General features: G+C 42.1%; 1 protein-coding gene across 1 annotated transcript in view; it reads right to left on the reverse strand.

Moving 5' to 3' along the window:
- LOC124291964 (centrosomal protein of 192 kDa-like) overlaps positions 1 to 22,271 on the reverse strand; it is a 59,562-nt gene that overhangs the window by 11,737 nt on the left and 25,554 nt on the right. The window contains 20 exon segments of the mRNA XM_046729048.1: positions 414 to 618; positions 1,550 to 1,655; positions 2,682 to 2,747; positions 3,222 to 3,282; positions 3,793 to 3,914; positions 5,641 to 5,875; positions 7,205 to 7,323; positions 8,411 to 8,490; positions 8,523 to 8,531; positions 11,112 to 11,194; positions 11,587 to 11,767; positions 12,437 to 12,601; positions 13,131 to 13,215; positions 13,794 to 13,937; positions 15,250 to 15,467; positions 15,780 to 15,925; positions 16,871 to 17,075; positions 17,606 to 17,878; positions 18,289 to 18,560; positions 19,837 to 21,766. Of these exon segments, the coding sequence (XP_046585004.1) occupies positions 414 to 618; positions 1,550 to 1,655; positions 2,682 to 2,747; positions 3,222 to 3,282; positions 3,793 to 3,914; positions 5,641 to 5,875; positions 7,205 to 7,323; positions 8,411 to 8,490; positions 8,523 to 8,531; positions 11,112 to 11,194; positions 11,587 to 11,767; positions 12,437 to 12,601; positions 13,131 to 13,215; positions 13,794 to 13,937; positions 15,250 to 15,467; positions 15,780 to 15,925; positions 16,871 to 17,075; positions 17,606 to 17,878; positions 18,289 to 18,560; positions 19,837 to 21,766 (4,705 nt within the window).

The raw sequence follows: 22,271 nt of genomic DNA on the forward strand, positions 1-22,271 counted from the left end.
GTATCTACCAAGTTTTGTTGAAAAATATTTAACGGTTTTCGAGCTGTGCTCCGGAAACGAAGCCCACCCCTCCCTTTTGAGACTAAGTTCAATTTGTTTCCATGGCAACCAGGAAAAATAAAAATGCCAAAAATCTGCAAATAGCAAAAGGCACCACTTAAGGTTCTGTTTGACATATCTACCAATTTTTGTTGAAAAATATCGAACGGTCTTTGAGTTATGCTCCGGAAACAAAATGATTACGGACGGACGGATGGACGGACAGACAGACGAGGCGACGACTATATCCCCGCATTACATGCCGTGGGGATAATAAACCTGCTGTTATGACTTACAAGGCCCTTTCCCTATAGTATCTTGACAGCGCCACAGAGATGAAGCTGGACCCCACACAGCACTGTTTTTGTTCTTACCGCAGTGCTCCCCTATCCTGGTGTTGAGGAACTTGATCTGGGTGTTGGCCAACTTCACGTCGTTGCTGAGGTCAAGGGACATGTCGGGGATGATGATTGAATGCGTGGCTGACTGGTTGGTGAGAGGGACGAGGGACGTGCTGGACAGTGACACATCACTACAGCGGTCTAGGCTCACATCCGCACGGATCTGCAGCTTCAGTAACTGAAAAGGTAGTGATATATCTATAGTTCAATTCATTTACATTCATATTGGAATCCATTTCAATTATCTTGGAAGACTTTTCATTTTAACAGGCTGGCAGAATTTCAAAACCTCCCAAATAGTCAAAGGGAGATAACTCTGTGTGTGATCAATAATTGCAGAGGTAAAAGAACATGTATCAACCATTTTGCTCATTTCTTCCCAACCAGCTAGTGAGTAGGTGTTTTAGCCACTTTGAGCATGTGCCCATTTAGGGAATACACAGCAGGCCTGACAAACAGATACTCGAACGTCTAGGTTACCCATACTCCCAATGATTCTGCCATGATGACATGTGGGTGAGGAGATGCCATGGCATATGGACAACATACTGAGTTGGTGAGAAAACTAGAAACGTGGCTTGAAATAAACAATAATTAATAGGGCTGTAACGATACATCGAACTATCGATGGATTGCAATTGCTGAGTCTCCAATAGCAATTAATCGATGGCAGAAATGAAAAACTATCGATGCATCGATAGTATGTGTGACTACCGATAGTTTAGCAACTGACTTCCGTTGATAAATGCGCAGCACAAAATACAGAAACTATCAGATTCTTTCACTTTGACTTAGAGTTATCTGCCCCTGTTACCTCGAAAACAAACATGGCTGTTTACTTGATCTGGGTTTCAAGTTTGTCAGTTATCAAAAGTGACTGAAACTACTTCAACGTATATAAACTATACATTCATTTAGGAAATGACTTCAAATGAGACAATTCTAGGAGAAAAAAACTGTTGCAATAGAATTGCAATAGTTCGTCGCAATAGACTATCGCTATAGTTATTTATTTCCCCCTAAATAGTTACCCCTAATAATTAATATCACAAGTTGTCAGTCAATGATACTGCAAGATGTTCAGTGGAGTGACAACATTGCCAGCTCACCTTGTATTGGTTATCACAGTTGACCTGAATGGTTCCACCCCAGGGCAGCAGGTCCAGCCTGTCATGCAGAGACGAGAGTGGACTCACACGCAGCTCGGAGGTACTCCTGCAGGTACAAATGTATATAATTGCACAGTGTAGTTTATGGCTTATTGCTAAACGCTGAGCCCAGCAATATTCCAGCTACACGACAGTAGTCTGTAAATAATTGATAATGAAGCATATGACTTTATGGATAACAACTTCTCGTTTATTGCATAGAACGACATTTCAGTGTAGATTCTTACAATCTTATCAAGCTGATATAAGAATCTACTACTAAAACATCACTCTATGCAATAAACAAGAAGTTGTTATCCATGAAAGTCATATGCTTCAATATTGACTCCCCAACTTCAAGAATGCCAATAAATGTTTTTGTAAAGTAATTGAGTTTGAGCCAGATAATCCAGTGATTGACATCATGAGCATCAATCTATGAAAATGGAATCCAATTACATACATCAAACACTTATAACAAGCACATGGCACATGTTGCACGAGAATATTGTAAACTGCGCCATGTAATTTGAACCATGGGTCTCTGCACTCATTGCTGTAACTGTGTCAAATACAAATCATAAAATCACAACTGATGGAATAACAGTGTATACCGACACAGGAGGTGAGGTGAGGTGAAATTGGGTTTAACGTCGTGCTTGAGAATATTTCACTCATATGACGACATGCATGTGTGTGTATGTGTATGTGCGGCTGCTTGTACTAACCCAGACTTAAGCTGGTTTTATAGTGCTAGCCCACTGAGATACCATTCCACAGTGAAGCATGAATACCCCACTCAGACACATTATACTGACTCCGAGCTGACCAGTCCTTGTTGTACCCATTAATGCCGAGAGCCAGGCAGGGACCAACAAGTACCATATTTTAACGTCTTTTGGTATGACGCAGTCGGGGATCGAACCCGCGACCTTCTGCTCTTCGGGCAGACGCTAAAACCACTACACCACGGAGGCGGTCACCGACACACGAACCAGATGATGAACATATTAAACATTCCAACTTTCAAGGACCAAATTAGGGATATATTATGCCTCATTCTTCCAAGTGGGAGAAAGGATTTATCATTTACCTGGAGTTGACTGTTCCCTGTTTGGGAGAGACATGCACACAGTGGCCTGGCCAGCACAGGTCGAAGCTGGAAGGAAACAGTGACAGTAAGTTGGTTCAAACACTGTGTTCAACATTCAAATCACAGCATGTCTCCTAAATGTGGGAGGAAGGACTTATGTGATACAGCATAAAAACGTTTACAACTTTGACTAAGTTTTGGTATTGTGTTTGTGAACAGGAGCAATTACAACTGAGTCTGGGATTCAAAACCGTGGGCACTGGATGATGGCTCCTTTACAGACACAGCTCAGAATAGTGAAATTCAGTATCTTAGGTTGCTTTTTAACTTACTGTACTGTTACACTACACTGAACACCATCAATAGCTACAGTGACATTACTGTCAAGTCACACATAAACATTTTGGCCCAAACAAATCTTCAGTTGTACCAACCTGAAGTTATATCTACTTCAATTAAAAAAATTCTGCCAGTACTCATCCCTACATATTGAGAGCTCACAGGGAGATTACAGTTCTTAAAGAATTCACCAATACTTACTTCATCTTCCTTCTGGCAAAGTTGAGAATCTGGAAGGAACGAGATGGAATTTCCTCTCCACCTACAACACAGCAACATTTGAACTGAGAGTCTTTACTTTGTTTGATTAAAGACTATTATCCATACAAGTAATTGAAGAAGACAGTGGAAACTGTGAAGATGTGAATAGAGTGATGGCAGCTACAGTACAGGACTATGGCAATTATGTAACAGAGGTATGGCAGTCAAAGGAATTCTCGTCTCAGAACAAGCATGGCTGAAATCGGATCAGATTTCTATGGAAACATTTTAGAAACACAATTGCTGGTATTAGATTCACACAATTTCTAAACCATAATCCAAACTAACTAACTAAATAATCCAAACTAAATAAATAAATAAACTAAAAGTAGTATCAAAGGCTTAAAATACAGAGAAACCTTTATTAAGTGGCTTGTGAAGATCAAGATTTTAATAAGTCTTTAAACATATTTGGATCAATTACAAAAGAATATAGACTTGAAACCAGCGAAGCCAATTACAATGGTTTGCCTCCTCCCTAAAGTCGACATAGTCTGTAGGCTACACTTACGTGGAGGCAGGGTGAGTATCAGCTGATCGGGCTGCAGCTCCCAGTCCTCATCCTTCTCGGTGGACACAGGCTGGGTCTGACTGTGGTAAATCTTACTCACACCATACTTGGAGCCGTAGTCCCTGTATCAGTGTCACAATAGGTGAGAAACAGTCAATATTACCTGTACTGGTGTAATTTGAGGTGAGGTGAGGTGAAATTGGGTTTAACGTCGTGCTTGAGAATATTTTGCTCATATGATGATGTGCATGCGTGTGTATGTGCGGCTGCTTGTACTAGCCCAGACTGAAGCAGGTTTTATAGTGCAAGCCCACTGAGATACCATGCCGCAGTGAAGCATGAATACCCCACTCAGACACATTATACTGACTCCGAGCCGACCAGTCCTTGTTGTACCCATTAATGCCGAGCGCCAGGCCGGGACCAACAAGTACCATATTTTAACGTCTTTTGGTATGACGCGGTCAGGGTTCGAATCCGCGACCTTCTGCTCTCCGGGCGGACTGGTGTTGTTTGAGAGGTTTAGGACATGTCGTCCAATGTACAATCTTAAACATGACAAGTGTTTGCCATTGATATGGTAATGTCCCTCGTCACTAAAGAATGGAATATTTATAACATATTTACTACTTCTTATTTTTTGGTCACATACAAGATGCCTAAAATGACTGGTGTCTGCATAATCACACAATCTAGGCTGTCACCAAACCATGTCAACAAGAGTTTGAAAAGTGGTCAAAGTGCCGTGGTGACCTTGAAGATAAGGTCAGGGTCACCCAAATCAACTGGTGTCTGTATAACCCCCCAGTGTAGGCTGTCACCAAATTTGAAGACATTTTGGGTACAACAGTTCATGAGATATCGAATTAACAAGAGTTTCAACAGTGGTCAAAGTGTTGTGGTGACCTTGAAAATAAGGTCACGGTCACCAAAATCAAGTGTGTCTGGGTAATCCCCCAAAGTACCGGTAGGCTGTCACCAAATTTGAAGACATTGGGTACAACAGTTATCGTTAACAAGAATCGGGACGTACATACGTACGTACGGATGCCGGTGAATACATTGTGTTGTGGCACGCTAACAATCTAAAAGGTATACTGACACACTTTAAAAATGCATGACAGATAATGTCTTTTGGTGCTACTGTCATCATCCAGGAAGACCAAACAAGAACTGACTGTTTGTTGTTCAACGCTGATCTCAGCAATATTCCAGCTCCATGACAGCAGTCATAAATAAATAATCAAGTCTGGACCAGACAATCCAGTGATTGACATCAAGAACAGTGATCTACTCAAATGATGATATGATGACATGCATCACTCTTATCGAGCCTGACCATTAGTCGCCTCTTAGTAGTCGTACGATAAGCTGAAGGTCAATTCTAACACTGCTCTTCATGGGTCACAAGAACTGACCTGAGACTGATGGCCAAACTTATGTCAAATTACACGATTGTTAGTACAACCTTTCAAAATTGTAAACAAAAATAGATGAGGATTTTTAGTCACACAGTATGTAAACTCTTAGGAGACTGAACAACCCAAGACAGGAAGTAGTACCAATTACACTTGTCACTGAACATTTAAAGTCAAAGTAAGAATTTTGCATTATTTTTAACGAAACTGCAAAAAGGGATGGTGTACACTGTCCCATCTATTCAATGATAAATGTGATAGTCCACACAAAAAGTCACTAATTCAATTTTCCAAGTCTCGGACATGTGGACTCATTGTGAGACTGGTGAAAATATCCCAGCTGACTGACTCACCTGCTGGGTTCAATGTGTGGGGATTTGTCCGTGTTGGCCATGTGGACTCAATGTGAGACTAGTGTCGACTGACTCACCTGCTGGGTTCAATGTGTGGGGATTTGTCCGTGCTGGCCATGTCCCCTGTGACTGGCTGCAGCCCCGGGTGGGAGGTGGGGTACATGTCCAGGCTGGAGTAGGTGCGGTGCTGGGGAGGGGTCTGCATGGGCAGGGAGTCATACATGCTGGGCTCCCCTATCAGGGCTAGTGTTGTCTTGGAGATGGCGCTGTAGAACAGCTGCAGGTCACTGGCACTGTCAGCCATACCTTTAGCTGGAGGGTGGAAGAGGGTTTTGAAGAATTTACTAAAGAAAGTATAATAATTTATAAAAACATCCACAGTATTGGACTGATAGTGATACGGTTGCACATACAAATGGGCATAAAATCACAAAAGAGGAAGTGAGTTGGTTTAAGTTGATTCAAGTTGTATCACAGAGTTTAAGCTCAATGTTTTACACCGCACTCAGCAATATTCCAGCTATATGGAGACGGTCTGAAAATAATCAAGTCTGGACCAGACAATCTAGTGATCAACAACATGAGCATCGATCTGCGCAGTTGGGAACCGATGACATCATGAGCATTGGGTCAGAAAAACATAATCCTAATTGAAACCTACGATCATGGGTTTCTGCAGAGCAAATCATGGTGTCTTTTCAACAGGGCCCTAAATGCCCACATCAGAACACATTGGAAACTAAATTTGTAAAGTAGAGTCACTTCTCCTTCCTTACATGAAGACAATCTGCAAAATTATTTTCTGAACACACAGCTTTACATAACTTCATTGTCTTCACAGTGAGTCAGAGGTGAGGAAGAGAAATCAGCTGACGGACTTTAATGTCTAACTTCCATACACGCCATATTTAACATAAAGAAAGACTGTCCTGTGTAATAGATCTGAGCCTTTCCTTAAAGAGTGAGAGCAGAGCTCCAGATAGGATTTAGCTCATGTGGGTACTGTACCCACTGAATTTTTTTGGAGTGGGTATTATGTTGAGTGGGTATTTCATTTTCGGTTACCCACTGCTTTCAAATATGTGCGTATTTCAGTCATTTTACTCACCTAAGTATTACATCATTGAGTAAGTTTACTAAGCAGGTATGTTCTGCCTTAAGTCATACCTAATCAAAACCAACTTAAATATAATGAAAATGATTTCATAAAATTCACTCATCCTATACTGACAGTACAACACTTGTCCTAGACTAACAGTACAACTTGATAGCAATCAATGTCTTTTTCATTACGAAAGCGATTTTTATAAATATATTCTGTACGCATTTGTTTTAAACTTTTTGCGTATCTAACATTTTAAATGCGTAATTGGTACGCAACAATTATTTTTTCAATGCGTAGTTGGAAATTTTCTATGCGTATTTTACCCGGATATGCAGCTTATCTGGGCCTCTGGTGAGAGAGACAGATATAACACCACTTTGAACACTATGCCACTTATGTCGAGACAGATCAGCCTAATATTGTCAAAAAGCCTGAAGTGGTGCAGGACGCACGTGAAAGCCAGCATAGAGCACAGAGATAGTGCATTTTTATTACACACAGCATAGACAAAGCATTCCCATGTACAAGCTCTGTACCTTCACTGAGTACCACAGCACTCTCCTCATCAGTGTATCTCACATCAAAGTTGATGTCCTTCATCCCGAGGTTCTCCACAGACTTCAGAGGCTTGGACAAGCGTTCACGTCGAATGCCCCTGCAACAGGCACACAATCATATAAGGTTCAGTGTATAAAGAGTTGGGTTTCAAGGAGCTCTTGGCTCTGGTTCTGCAGGTGTAAGTACTCCAGGCATATCACAGTGAGGATACTCTAGCGATGCATTTCTTACATTCTACCATGTGGCGGGTCAAAATGAGGTCATCAGTGTGTCCACCCAAACATTAACCAGTCGGCTACCTCATCATAGCATTCTGGCGTGCCAAGGGCCACAACTCAGCAATTGTGTACATCAAATTGAGGTGAGGTGAGGTGAAATTGGGTTTAACGTCGTGCTTGAGAATATTTCTCTCATATGACGATGTGCATGCGTGTGTATGTGTATGTGCGGCTGCTTGTACTAGCCCAGACTGAAGCTGGTTTTATAGTGCTATCCCACTGAGATACCATGCCGCAGTGAACACCCCACTCAGACACATTATACTGACTCTGAGCCGACCAGTCCTTGTTGTACCCATTATTGCCGAGCGCCAGACAGGGACCAACAAGTACCATATTTTAATGTCTTTTGGTATGACGTGGTCGGGGATCGAACCCGTGACCTTCAGCTCTCCGGACGGACGCTCTAACCACTACACCACGGAGGTGGTCCATCAAATTGAGGCACCTGAGACAACAGGGCCACTCCTGACTCCTCCCAATGTAATGTGTTGTAAAGCAGGTACATGGTAGTTGGATGATTCATGAAATTCCAGAGAAATATATATATATTCACCGTTACTTAACTTCAACAGTGAGTGAGTATGCTTTTAGCAATATTCCATCAATATGACGGCATGGGTCGCCATAAAAGGGCTTCACACATTATACCTATGTAGGGAATCATACGTGGGTCTTCAGCATGAGAAGCTGACATTTTAACCATGAGCAGTACTTAAACAGAGCAGTACTTTAACACATCAATAACATTAGTACAGCAATGGCATGTTTTAGATCAAACCCATGTATTCACGAAAGCTCATATTTCAGTTCAGTCACTGCACCAATGTGGTTAATCAAATGTGGGAAATCATGTAAACAAACCCTCAAAAGCCTCAGTATCCTTTGATGATAAAGCAAGCATACCTTCTGTACTTTTGTCTGCTGACCTCATCGCCGTGGTAGAAGGCAATGGCTGCCACTATTTCCTTGTGCTGGGCACAGATTGCAGCCTACGGTCTGACGGGCTGAATGCAATCACGACTGTCTAGAGAACAGAAAACAATTTGATGGACACCACTGTAAACACGAAGCATCCTTGATTACATGAGGCATCAGGGCTCCAGATAATTTTTCAACATCAGGAGTACGTACTCCTTATTTTTTCAATATAGGAGTACTGGAAAACCTTAAGAGTACATTTAGAGTACTGAATGGAATTTAATGGAGTATCAGTAATCTTGTGTTTCGTTTCATATATGCACCGCAACATTGCTCTCTCGTGTAAACAGGTCAATAAACAATAAAACAATACTTTTTCATATAAATATACTGAGTCAAAAAAGAAACTTCACAAAATGTAATTTGAAAACTAATGAATAATTTTTCTCTGATGATACATCTATGTATCCCGAAATGGGATCCCTATCTTTCGACTCTAGAAAAACGTTAGCAAAACCCACTCAAACCCATCCATTCGTCGTGCAAATGACGTTACTGCCAAATCAGGTTTTGCACGTGCAGTCGATCACTTGATCTTCGCATCGAGGTTTTCATCATATGCACGTGTTTGCATTGGCCTCAAGAATTGAAAAAACACTTTTAAACCACAGTTCTAACGGTACTTGAAATGCCACGATTGTCAAATGTGCAAGCGTGAGCGTGCCGTTGGCATGTTGCAAGGGAAGATCAGTTATTGGCGTCGCCAAGAGCAATGGGATGCAGCCGTCGTACTGTGCATGACTTGCAAGGTCTACAACAAACTGGCACCACTTCTGATAAGCCCAAGGTCGGATTAGATCACGTGTGACGTCACGAGCATAAGACCGTCAAATCGTCCTACGTCACCTACGTGACAGATTTCTGCCGGATACATGAACCAGGGCTGAGATGTTTAGAGGTCGACTGTCCTCACAGACCATTCGAAATCGGTTGCGGGCTGCCAATCTCCATTCTCAGCGTCCATATCGTGGGCCAATATTGACGCCGTTTCATCAACGTCAACGTCTGCTGTGGGCCCAACGTCACCTCCGATAGACCCAGAGAGACTGGAATCGAGTCGTCTTTAGCGATGAATCCAGGTTTACCCTCAGATTCGCAGATGGCAGGCATAGAGTCTGGAGACGACGTCGTGAACGGTATGCCCAATGTTGTGTACAGGAAGTCGACAGATTCGTGGGTGGAAGTTGCACCGTTCCCGACTTCTGGTCATCCGTGGAAACCTCACAGCTGCTGCTTACCGCGACCAGGTGCTCACCCCTGAAATCGTTCCGTTCATGGCGGCTCATGGCCCAGGTGTACAGTTCCAGCATGATAATGCTCTGCCGCATACCGCGATGTTGACACGAAATTTCCTTCAAAACGCTGGAATCAACGTCATGGACTGGCCATCGAGGTCCCCTGACCTTAATCCAATAGAGCACGTTTGGGATGCACTTGGGAGAAGGCTTCGTGGTCTTAGGAACCAACCTCCGAATTTGCAGGAACTTGGTGCTGCCTTGCAAGAGCAATGGCGCAGAATCCCCAACCACGTGTTCACAAGCATCAGACAGTCGATGAGGAGACGGTGTTTGGCAGTGGTGAATGCGCGGGGCGGCCATACACGATATTGAACTGAGAAATTTCGCATTTTTATTCTTGTGACTTGACATTCTGTATACCCATGTTTTGGAACGGCGGTGTAGCCTAATGGAACTGATTATGGCACTGTCAGTGTATCGAGTACATCACACAGATCTCAGCAATGAAATAATAACCATCTATCCATCTCTTGTTCTTTTATAGTGCCCTGAAGAAAGAATGTGAAGTTTCTTTTTTGACTCAGTATACGTCTGTAAATGATGCTAAGATCGTACACCATTGCTGTGGAGCGTATCTGCTACGTTTCCTAAATTATTTCCTACTGTATCGTGCATACTTTGTATCCGTACATCATCGATACGGCCTTTATCTGGAACCCTGAGGCATCATACCTCCATTACAATATGTACACCCTGCACTACTTAATACCACATCTTCATTTCAGAAGTGATGGACCATTTTGATTTCAGCGTTGAACCACATCACTGCTGGAAACAATGTTCTTGAGCGGAACTGGTGCACAGGAGTAATCATAATTGACACAATTGATTTTATTACATGCCCCTAAATGATGTGAGAAATGACTATCACAACCAAATATCATATCATCACTGGTATTCTAATTGGGAACTAATATTGGATCCTCACAACATGTGCTTAGCTTCTTCACTTAGAGTGGGGAGGTAACTACATATCTTAGCGAATGTTGTTGTTTTTTTGCTGCTGTCAGCATTATTTCAGCCATATCAAAGCAGTCTGTAATTGAGTTTGGAACAGGCAAACAAGTGGTTTATACAATGAGCAACACATCATAATCATCCAATCGGGGTGAGCAGAATGAGCTAGCGCTTTATTCTTATTACACTCACTAAATGACGGAGACGTTAAGCAATTATGTAACAAATGACCAACCCTGGATGGTAACAAGACGATATGTGCTCCAATCTGAGCGCTGACTATAGTAGGCCAATGTATGTGAGTTACAATATACTCAGCACTAAAAATAGTTTGTCCCCCTGAGCCTGATCCACAGCATGAACATGCTTACCTTCTGTTGGCCTGGAGTGAGGACAAACTCGTTAGGGTCAATTGCCACCCTCCCAGGGGCCAGGTTCTTGGAGCAGTGCAGATCTGAAAGCCAGGTAACTTCATGAGTGTCCGATTTAAATGTCCTGAATCAGTATCTCTTTATTCCATTTAATCTTGTCATATTTAGATCGGGATACTGCACAAAGATCTTACCAATTCACTACCTCCTAGGGACGTAAAGACTGATGAAGTCATTGATGCAATGCAGTTGCTCCTGGCCTAATGATAAGATCTATCACCAGTTCACATTGATATTTTGTGAGATATGGAAACAGTATTTCCAAAACTGCAATACTGCAATCAAATGATTTAATACAAAACACCACCCCTACTAAATGCATCACAATCTATTACATTTCATATGATTACATACATTTACAACACATTCTTAAATTTAAATGGGACAACAATACAGCTTCACTTGCAATATCTACCTTCGTAAGGTGTTGCTCGGACAAATGCTGAACGTTGTCCGGAGTTAGTGACCACCACTCTGCTGAGACAGTTGTTGCCAATAGAGATGCGGCCAATAGTAACAAAGTACTTGTCTGTCCCAGACTGACCAACGCCCTCTAGGGCGATGGAGCTCAGTCCTCCGTAGCCAGAGAGAGGAATCTACACAACAAACATTGTATTAATCAGATGCTACATACTGCATCATGGGTGCATACAAATTGAAAACAAACTGAAAACTAATCCTGGGATGTAGAAAACTTGAGTTTCATGCACTCAAAGTTTAGAAATCAGCGATGCTATTCAGAATTCAGAACTCAACTTCTGTTCATAATCATTTAAATAATACAACAGATTCGACTGCTTCACTATCTGAAGATTTGTTTTAGCTGGGAAAATACATATTTATTTCAACTGAAGGACTTAGATCATACACAATCTTCTGTCAGTAAATAATAGAGGTCAATATTCACATTTCTCTTGGAAAATACATATTTTGCATGGCACCAATCTTCGACTCAAGAGTCCACTGGACATACTACCCGGAACGTTATTCCCTGTCAAATTAACTCATCTTGCAGAGAGGAACTTCTACCAACATTCAAAAATCAACACTAAAAAATATGAGTTTGAACAAACAGATGAGTGATTGATATAATGAGCATCACCCCATGCTGTCTGGGTATGTTGACATGCAACAAGCAATTCACAGACACCATCCAATTCAGCTAGCTGTCTCTTCTGCCCCCTCAATTTCATGCTATCACCTCCATTATAGCTGAGAGTGCCTGGAATTCCCTGAGCTCATATTGACCTTGCGTTAACACTTACAGAAAATTTAGTCCCCAGATCATATGGCTTGATGACGAGTTTTCCGCTGTTGGGAGATACAGAGTCCGGCGCATACAGCATGTAGATGGGGAATTTCTCCTGCGGCTGGATGATGATGTCACGGCGCCGGATCTTCTCATCCGTTCGACTCAGTGAACTCTGCAGCTGGATTGAGAGAGAGTGAGTGAGTGAGTGAGTGAGTGCATGAGTGAGTGAGTGAGTGGTGTTCCAGCCCCAGTCTGTTTGATGCTTCATGTAAAATAGTAACATGTCTCAGATGTTTGCCACTAAGGAGAAACCCACAAACATGTTTCAGGTACTAACAGTTTGTCTTGGTTTGGTTGTTGTTGTTTAACGCTGCACTCAGCGATATTCCAGCTATATGGCAGCGGTCTGTAAATAATTGAATCTGGACCAGACACTCCAGTGATCAAAAGCATGAGCATCGATCTACAAAATTGGGACATAACATGTTTCAACCAAGTCAGCGAGCCTGACCACCCAGTCTTAAGGTGCTAACAAAACCAATAATCTGTGATTAGTCACATACATACACATAAACATTAGCCACTGTGTATTATTCTCAGTCCTGAAATTTCATTTGTTTGTGTTTAATGCTGCACTCTGATGTATTCCAACTAAAAGACAGCAGCAGTATATAATGAGTTATGTTTTGATGAAGAGGATGTCACACCTGGAAGCAGTTGGTGTCGGATCGGATGTCGACGCTGAGCTTCAGTGACTGGGGGGCATTGTTGAGGATGGTGACCTTCTGTTGCCTGGAAACGAACAAAGATGAGTTGATAACATTAACAGTACAGGAGATGGAACAGACAAACTTGACACACAAAATTACACATGTCAACAGCTTTTCATAAGATTAGTTTAAAAAATGTCTTTAGCATACACAGGTCCAATTCAAGCTAACTTCACTTCAGTATTGCGCAGACTTATGGCAAGTGCTTAATTTTATTCTGCTTTAAAAAACTCATGACATCTAAAAAAACAGGAGTGAGTGAGTGAGTGAATGAGAGAGTGAGTGAGTGAGTTTTACGCCAATTTTAGCAATATTCCAGCAATATCACTGCAAGGGACACCAGAATGGGCTTCACACATTGTACCCATGTAGGGAATCAAACCCGGGTCTTCGGCATGACAAGCTAACGCTTTACGTTTAACCACTAGGCTACCCCTACGCCCCTGCCTGTTTGGAATTATGAGGAGTCAAGGGCTTTACTATTCACACTAACAGCTTTGGCACAGAGCAAGTAGGTATCCTGGAAGCACAGTTTATCATCTGCAAACAAGACCTTACTAAAGGTTACACCCAGGGTAACAAGAGCATCTATCCACTCACTTTGCCCTGCCGATGGCCACACCTCCGAATGCCAGGTAGGACTTGTCACTGAGCAGGAAGGGGCCATGAGGTGTGGGCTGGACCTCCCCTTTCAGCACCAACTCGTACATTGTACCGTCCTGAAGCAGGTACATCACGAAGATTCTGTAAAAGAAAATCATGTCATCTTGTTTCACACATTTTAGGTATAGAGGAAAGGTGTTATCCAGCCATCTGTTAGTTTAAAATATATCACCACACTCAGCAATATATCAGCTACATAACAAGTCTGGCCATGACTGACATCATGGACATCCAGCTACACAGTTAGGATACAACGTCATGCCTCATCCAAATCAGCATACCTAACCACCTGACCCGTGAAGATCCGGGTAGAATAGGTCTTCAGCAACCCATGTGCTTGCCATAAAAGACGACTATGCTTGTCGTAAGAGGCGACTAACGGGACCGGGTGGTCAGTTTCGCTGACTTGGTTGACACATGTGGATTGTCTGGTCCAGATTGTCTGGTCCAGACTCGATTATTTACAGACCGCCGCCATATAGCTGGGATATTGCTGAGTGTGGAGTAAAACTAAACTCACTCACTCACCTAACCACCTGATTTCCAATGTAGCCTCCAACAACAATTAAAAGAAGATAACTCAGAAGTTCTTTCTGTAGTTAATCTGTAATTCAATGTTTCTGTAATTAATCTGTAATTCAATGTTTCTGTAATTAATATGTAACTCAATGTTTCTGTAGTTAATCAGTAATTCAATGTTTCTGTAATTAATCTGTAATTCAATGTTTCTGTAATTAATCGGTAATTCAATGTTTCTGTAGTTAATCGGTTATTCAATGTTTCTGTAATTAATCGGTAATTCAATGTTTCTGTAGATAATCGGTAATTCAATATTTCTGCAGTTAATCGGTAATTCAGTGTTTCTGTAGTTAATCGGTAATTCAATGTTTCTGTAATTAATCGGTAATTCAATGTTTCTGCAGTTAATCTGTAATTCAATGTTTCTGTAGTTAATCTGTAATTCAATGTTTCTGTAATTAATATGTAATTCAATGTTTCTGTAATTAATCTGTAATTCAATGTTTCTGTAATTAATCTGTAATTCAGATCTCAAAACTCAGGAAAACTATTTGGCACACAACTGAGACACACACCATCACTATCAGCCTAAATGGTCTGTTATGACTTCATTTTTCTTTGGACAAGTTTCAAAATACAATAACATCCATCTGATAATATGAGCCAGTTGAGTCGGAGTTCAGTTTCAAAGTCCCAGGCCACATACATCTGACAAGAAAACACACAGCTTTACTGTCTAATTGAAGGAAACGATTGAAACTCGCATGCATTTCTTCACCAAATAATGGGACCTTGAGAAGACATAGTAAGTGAAATACACCAACTACTGTGAGATTCGACAACTTCAGGTTGGGAAGCAATTTCCCCTACATACGTGTCATATTTCTTCACGTCCTTGTCCAGTCTGGGGTGGAAGGAGACAGTGACGGAGGAGTAGCTGCCTGGGCCAATGAGCAGTTTCTCGGGGGTGATGCGGAACACGTCGGAGAACTGTGGCACTGATAGCTGCACCTCCATCTTGATGTTCCCTGAGTTCTTCAGCTTGATGGTCTCCTGGGCACTCTTCCCAGCCTGACACTTCAGGTGGATCGTCTACAACATACAGTTAGGTGTTTGTCAAACCATCTCCATCCACTGTTCATACTTGTAGCTAACACCTTCACACCAAGTTTATAAAATAATTGTTTCAAAAGTAAGAAAATCAAAATGTTAACGAACCCTAGTACATCAGACACGTTAAAGAACACCCACAATTGGAATAGTTGTTATAATCCCCAGCAAACACAATACCATACTGACCATTACTACTGTCACAAGGCTTCATTTATTCATTTTCATATTTTAAGCTACTGCCTGCCCGGTTAAATACAGAAGCCCCTACTATATACAGTGAGCTGGACGTACCTCCATGTTCCTGGGTGTATGCAGTCGGAGCACCCCGATGGTTGCCTGCAGTCTGATGGAGGCCACAGGGGGCAAGCTTGGGATGGGCGTGTCCACCTCGATATCAATACGGGCCTCTATCTCATCTGGAGGGTACTGGGCCAGCACTGAAGGAAACATGGAACTGCTTAAAACGGTGATTAAGCAGAACCACCTCAATCCAAGGGATTCAGTAAAACCTCCTAAATCTATGGGATTCAGCAGAACCTCCTAAATCTATGGGATTCAGCAGAACCTCCTAAATCTATGGGATTCAGCAGAACCTCCTAAATCTATGGGATTCAGCAGAACCTCCTAAATCTATGGGATTCAGCAGAACCTCCTAAATCTATGGGATTCAGCAGAACCTCCTCAATCTATGGGATTCAGCAGAACCTCCTAAATCTAAGGGATTCAGCAGAACCTCCTAAATCTATGGGATTCAGCAGAACCTCCTAAATCTATGGGATTCAGCAGAACCTCCTCAATCTATGGGATTCAGCAGTACCTCAATCCAAAGAATTCAGCAGAACCTCCTAAATCTAAGGGATTCAGCAGTACCTCCTAAATCTAAGGGATTCAGCAGAACCTCCTCAATCTATGGGATTCAGCAGAACCTCCTCAATCTAAGGGATTCAGCAGTACCTCCTAAATCTAAGGGATTCAGCAGTACCTCAATCCAAAGAATTCAGCAGAACCTCCTAAATCTAAGGGATTCAGCAGTACCTCAATCCAAAGAATTCAGCAGACGCCCTCAATCCAAGGCATTCAGCAGAACCTCAATCTAAAGGATTCAGCATAGTCTTCTCAAACTAACTGACTCGGCATAGCTTCCACATTCTAAGGAATTCAGCAGAACATGTTCAAGCTGAGGGATTCAGAAGAACCTCCTCAATCTGAGGTATTCTGCAGAATCTGCCTTGGCGAAGCAGCAGAACCCCAATTCATAAAGATTAAACTTGTTCATGGATAATTTCAAATTAATGAAAGCTATCAATTCCCAAGTGCCTTCAGGTTAAACAAGTTGGGGATGAGAACTTTGAACAGTATTGAAAATGCTGATGATGAACTACCTGAGTGAGATTGCTTTTCCGGTGGTCTGCAGTATATCTTGATGTCCTCAGATGACATAGAAGAGCCATTCTCACTATAGCCCTTGAGTGAGATGTTCACAACGCCTTTCCCTAGAGCTGGGGATGGGGGTCGGTTGCTCTTTGAGATGAGGGAGACATTCCCCATTTGTGACTTGTCAAACATGAAGCAGTGCCATGACTTGCTCTGGAAGAAATATGTTACATCAGAGAGAGTGACATTTACGCCGCTTTTAGCAATGTGCCAGCAATATCACGGCAAGGGACACCAGAAATGGGCTTCACACATTGTACCCATGAGGGGAATCAGATCCGGGTCTTCAGTTTGACAACCCATGCTTCAAACACCAGGCTACCCCGACACTACACGTTACAGAGAAATCACAGCTAGTCAGCATGGATCAGGGGTTAATATTGATCCACAGAGAAGCCAAAATCTTGGTCTGAATCTGCACCAAATGTTAGTAAATATTTCCAAATTAATTGGAATTAAAGTAAAATATGGTTATAACTCTGAGAGACCACTAACTTTAGTTATATACATTTTAAACAGAATGTACAAGTGGCCTGGACAAAAGGAAAAGTTTGTTGTACCCGTCAGTTTGTTACATGTGTGTTAGTCATAAAGATTGTTTACTGTAACAGTTTCCCAGTTCATATTAATACAGTAATAATTGATATTGATGAGACGCTGAATGGAACAGATCCAACACTCACTGCAGTGATGGCCAGTCTTAGGGGCACCATGGACTTGCCGACATTACGCAGAGTCAGTGATGAGGCCTTACTCTTCCCCCACGTCATCACGCCAAAGTGGATGGCGCTGTCCTCCTCGGTAACAACCTGGATCATCGGTCGCTCTGAGATGGCCTGCAGTGTGACGGTTGCCGGGAGACCATCAGGGATCATGTTACCGTCTCGCAAGAACGGCTGTGAGAAAACTTCTACCTGAGCTACATATGCTCCGGGGGACTTGGGCAGGAACATCACCTACAGTCAAATCATATAATTACCATTATTATAATCCTTGTTATGTATTTCCTATTAAGATATAAATCATAGCTCACAGTCCACCATTCTAATATTGAACTGATATTATCCACCTGATCTAAGGATAACCACCAGGGCTATCTGTGAACATGATTTCTTTATTCATTCAAATGAAATAAACTAACAGTTTTCACGAAACAAAGTTTCGGTTTGCTGCAGCAAAATCTGAATTAGCTTGTATAATGTACACGATACATATAAAGAAATTGAGAACTAAAGCAATGGAAAAACGTATCAACAGTATCATCATTAAAATACTATGTTAAGTTTGAAACTTCCAATAACAAAACTCAGAGACACATACACAAATTATAATCATCAGAATCATTAAAACACAAACAAAAACATACTGGAATGTTTTCTGTCGAGTCAGGTTCAATTGTGAGCTTGTTTTTCATCTTGAAAGGACAGTGAGTCTCAGGGTCAACTCCTCGGCCATTCAAGCTAAGCTCCTTCACAAAGATGACACACTGGAGCCAACGAGGGGTAGGGTTCTTCAGGGGCAAGGTCGTCTCCACAGAGATGCCCACACAACAGGGATCAGGGAATGTCACTATGCTTGGCGTCTCTATGCATGTTCTGGACATGCGAGGGGTCATCATAGTGCATTGTAAAGAACCATCTGTGAAGAGAGACCACAGTGATGACATTCTGGCCAGTACAACGACAGAACATAATTCCTTGAATCATACAAACTGTTGGATGGGGACAGTCCTGGAAATTGATGATTCTTCAGCATCTACGTAACTGATGAATTTATTGCTCTCTTTGTTTCATACCCATGAAGATCCAGGTTAGAATTGATCTTCAGCAACCCATGCTTGTCGTAAGAGGCGACTAACGGGATCGGGTGGTCAGGCTCGCTGACTTGGTTGACACTTGTCATCGGTTCCCAATTGCACAGTTCGATGCTCATGCTGTTGATCACTGGATTGTCTGGTCCAGACTCTATTGTTTACAGACCGCCATATAGCAGGAATATTGCTGAATGTGGCGTAAAACTAAACTCACTCACTCACTCTTTGTTTCAACAATCTTAATATCATCTGCCATAGGTGACAGGACAACCCATGACCCAAAAGTAGTAGGAACTTCTATAATATGCTTGGCTAGATCCACCACCCCCATTGATACCTCCAATATGTTGCACACATCAGTCTGCAACTTCAGCCTTATATCCAAGACCTGCAAAACTCTCTTTGGTCTCCTTAGATCATCCAACTATTATGATAATATCCAAACAAATCAAATAAACTCCACTGAAATATGAATTTAGTCAAGTTAAGACATTTTTGGACTGTATATCTTATAACTAATTTTACAGTTTGACAGACACAGAAGCAATTGAAGTCTTCCTGTGACTGTGTGTTTTATCGTTTGGTGCTGTATGTGAACATTTAGAACCTTGAATATATTCAGTATTACAGTAACTGCCTACTGAATAAAAGGAGAAACATCCAATTCATATTTTCCAGTCAGTGAAACCCTAGAAAAAACCACTTATCAGTTTCTAAAAAGAGTGAGAGAGTGAGTTTAGTTTTATGCCACACTCAGCAATATTCCGGCTATATGGCGGCGGTCTGTAAATAATCGAGTTTGGACTAGACAATCCAGTGATCAACAGCATGAGCATTGATCTGCGCAAGTGGGAACTGATGACATGTGTCAACCAAGTCAGCGAGCCTGACCACCTGATCCCGTTAGTCACCTCTTACGACAAGCATAGTCGACATTTGTGGCAAGCATGGGTTGCTGAAGACCTATTCTACCCTTGATCTTCATGGATGTTTCTAAGAAGAATGTTTGGTACCAAGGACTGATCCAAGGTACCAAGGACAGAGAACCACAGTGCCACCAGGTCTTCACTCTGGTTTCCCAGCCTGGAGAAGTCCACTTACCCGTAGATGAGATGGCGTTCCTGTTGGCTGGAGTCACGGTGGTGTTGGTCTCCAGATAAACCGGCATGTTGTCGTGGAAGGGTGTGCTATGATACACCGGCATCTGGTTGAAGAAGCTTGGCACCTCAGATCCATACACTTGACTCATGGTCGACAAGTTCTGAGGTTCCAGCTCCAGAAAACTACGAGCAGCTGTGTCGTCTGTCATAAAGCTGATGTCATCCAGATGCGGATTCTCCACCCGGTTCTCCTTGCCTAGATGCTTCTGAGCAAACTCTGTCTTCATCAAAGACTGCCCAGTGAGAAGCGTAGGCTTCTTACTTGGCACCTTCTCTGGTGGGGGCATGGATGGTTTGAAACCAGAGTGTGGCCCATCATTATTGTTCCCTTGAAGTCTTTGCATATGACCTACTGTCATTTGTTGATGAGGATGGTTTGAAAGACCTTTATCTAACGTATCGGCATGAAATGAAGAAACTTTTGAGACCAACTGATTAGACATGTAACTTCTGTCACATGTCATCTTAGCACCAACACCATCTGAATATTTTGAAAGATCATTATTTGAGTACAAGCTGCTGCCAGTCTTTGGTACATTCCGGGTCACTTCCTGGTCTCTGATCACATTAAACCCGCGAGATTCAACCAGCTGAATATCTGATGTCCCTACCATCTCATCCCTTGAGAGTTGCTTGTCGATACTGAGATAGTTGGAAACAGTACTATAGTCTGTACCATCTGGTATGTGATGCGCAGTGGGCCCATTGAACCCTGAGTCTGTCTTACAACTGTAAGGCACATTAGGGGTGAAAGAAGCAGCTTTTTGTTCACCACGATACCCATCCTTAACACAACTAGAAACACAGTTGCCAGATGTCTGAGACAAGTTACCATCCATGTCATTTTGTCCAGCATTAACACTAACATGATCTTGATGAATTTGAGCCGGAAATGCATTCGCGTGTCGATTATCGTAACACGGAATATTTTCTTTCCTAAAATGAGATTCAGTTTTTTGAAGGACTGGTGGGGTCATTGGGCATGCGTTGATCATTTGCTTTGACCTCTGCTGGCCAGGGCCTCCTTTTCCTCTGGCCATGCTCTGATTACCACTCTCTCTGTCCTTCCTCCTCTCATTCATGATAGCACTTCTTAACCCAGCGATGTCAACATCATCGTCTAAATTGTCACAGTTTTCATTTTGTCTTATTTTTGACAGATCAGACATATTTTCCTTTTCACCTTTTTTTGACTCACCATTGAAAGAAGTCAGCAAATTTTGTTGCGCATTTCCCTTTTTCTGGAATTTCAAATGTTCTTCCAAAAAGTCCCCTCCCAAACTTGGACGAGGTGACGCCCACTCATTCTGAAAACTGTCATTATTCTCAACTATCTCATTTGTGGAATTATTCAACTTTTTCTCAGGTGTTACTTTCTTTGCCTTATCAAGCTTCTCATTCGCCTGCTTTAGAGGCACTGTTTTAATTGGCTCCTGCTTGCCCATAGATTGGTTATTTGTTCGAACACCTGCCGACATCATCTTTTGTAATTCTTTAGCACTCTTGATGGTCAAATCAGTGTTCACTTGCACTGGTTTCTCTAACACAGAGCTAGATTTGCACTTTCTCATTCCTGCCGAGTCAGCCTTTTTAACCTGCAAGACACTCTTGTCCCTTGGGAATTCCCCTGCTTTTTGATCTGCACTCTCAGACTTGGGCCTTCTCACCGTGTCCGATCTCCTCCGAACAACTTTTTCAGTGGTTGGCTTGTCATCTTTTTCTGTGCTTTGTCGATCTTTCCATGCCTTCTCATACATAGATGCCAAAGAACCTTTGCGTATTGGGAGGCGGGAACCCCTCAATGGCTTTCTTGGGGGACTAGACTTCTCAAATGATTTGGATTCAGCTTTATTTGTTGGAAATGAAAATTCCTGCAAAAGCAAGATAAGATTGAGTTATATTAAACAGAAAAATAACACCCTAATAGTTTGGTGACCCCGATCATTCAAATCTGAAAAACAAATAAAATCTAACAACAATCCTCCATTTCTTTTCAATGGTGTATACCTGCATCAATACATGCAGTGCTTCAGCCAGGATGTTTTTGAATGTTGCCAATTGGCACCTTAACTACTAAAATGTGTGCCAATGCAGTTGAGACTTTTGCCATTCACGGTAACCATGGTATAGAAGACCTGTGGATTATATTAAATGTTGCGCCAATGCAGTTGAGACTTTTGCCATTCATGGTAACCATGGTATAGAAGACCTGTGGATTATATTAAATGTTGCGCCAATGCAGTTGAGACTTTTGCCATTCATGGTAACCATGGTATAGAGGACCTGTGGATTATATTAAATGTTGTGCCAATGCAGTTGAGACTTTTGCCATTCATGGTAACCATGGTATAGAAGACCTGTGGATTATATTAAATG

This window comes from Haliotis rubra, unplaced genomic scaffold (assembly GCF_003918875.1).
Source record: "Haliotis rubra isolate DU_JTF1 unplaced genomic scaffold, ASM391887v1 Scf503, whole genome shotgun sequence".
NCBI lineage: Eukaryota > Metazoa > Mollusca > Gastropoda > Lepetellida > Haliotidae > Haliotis > Haliotis rubra.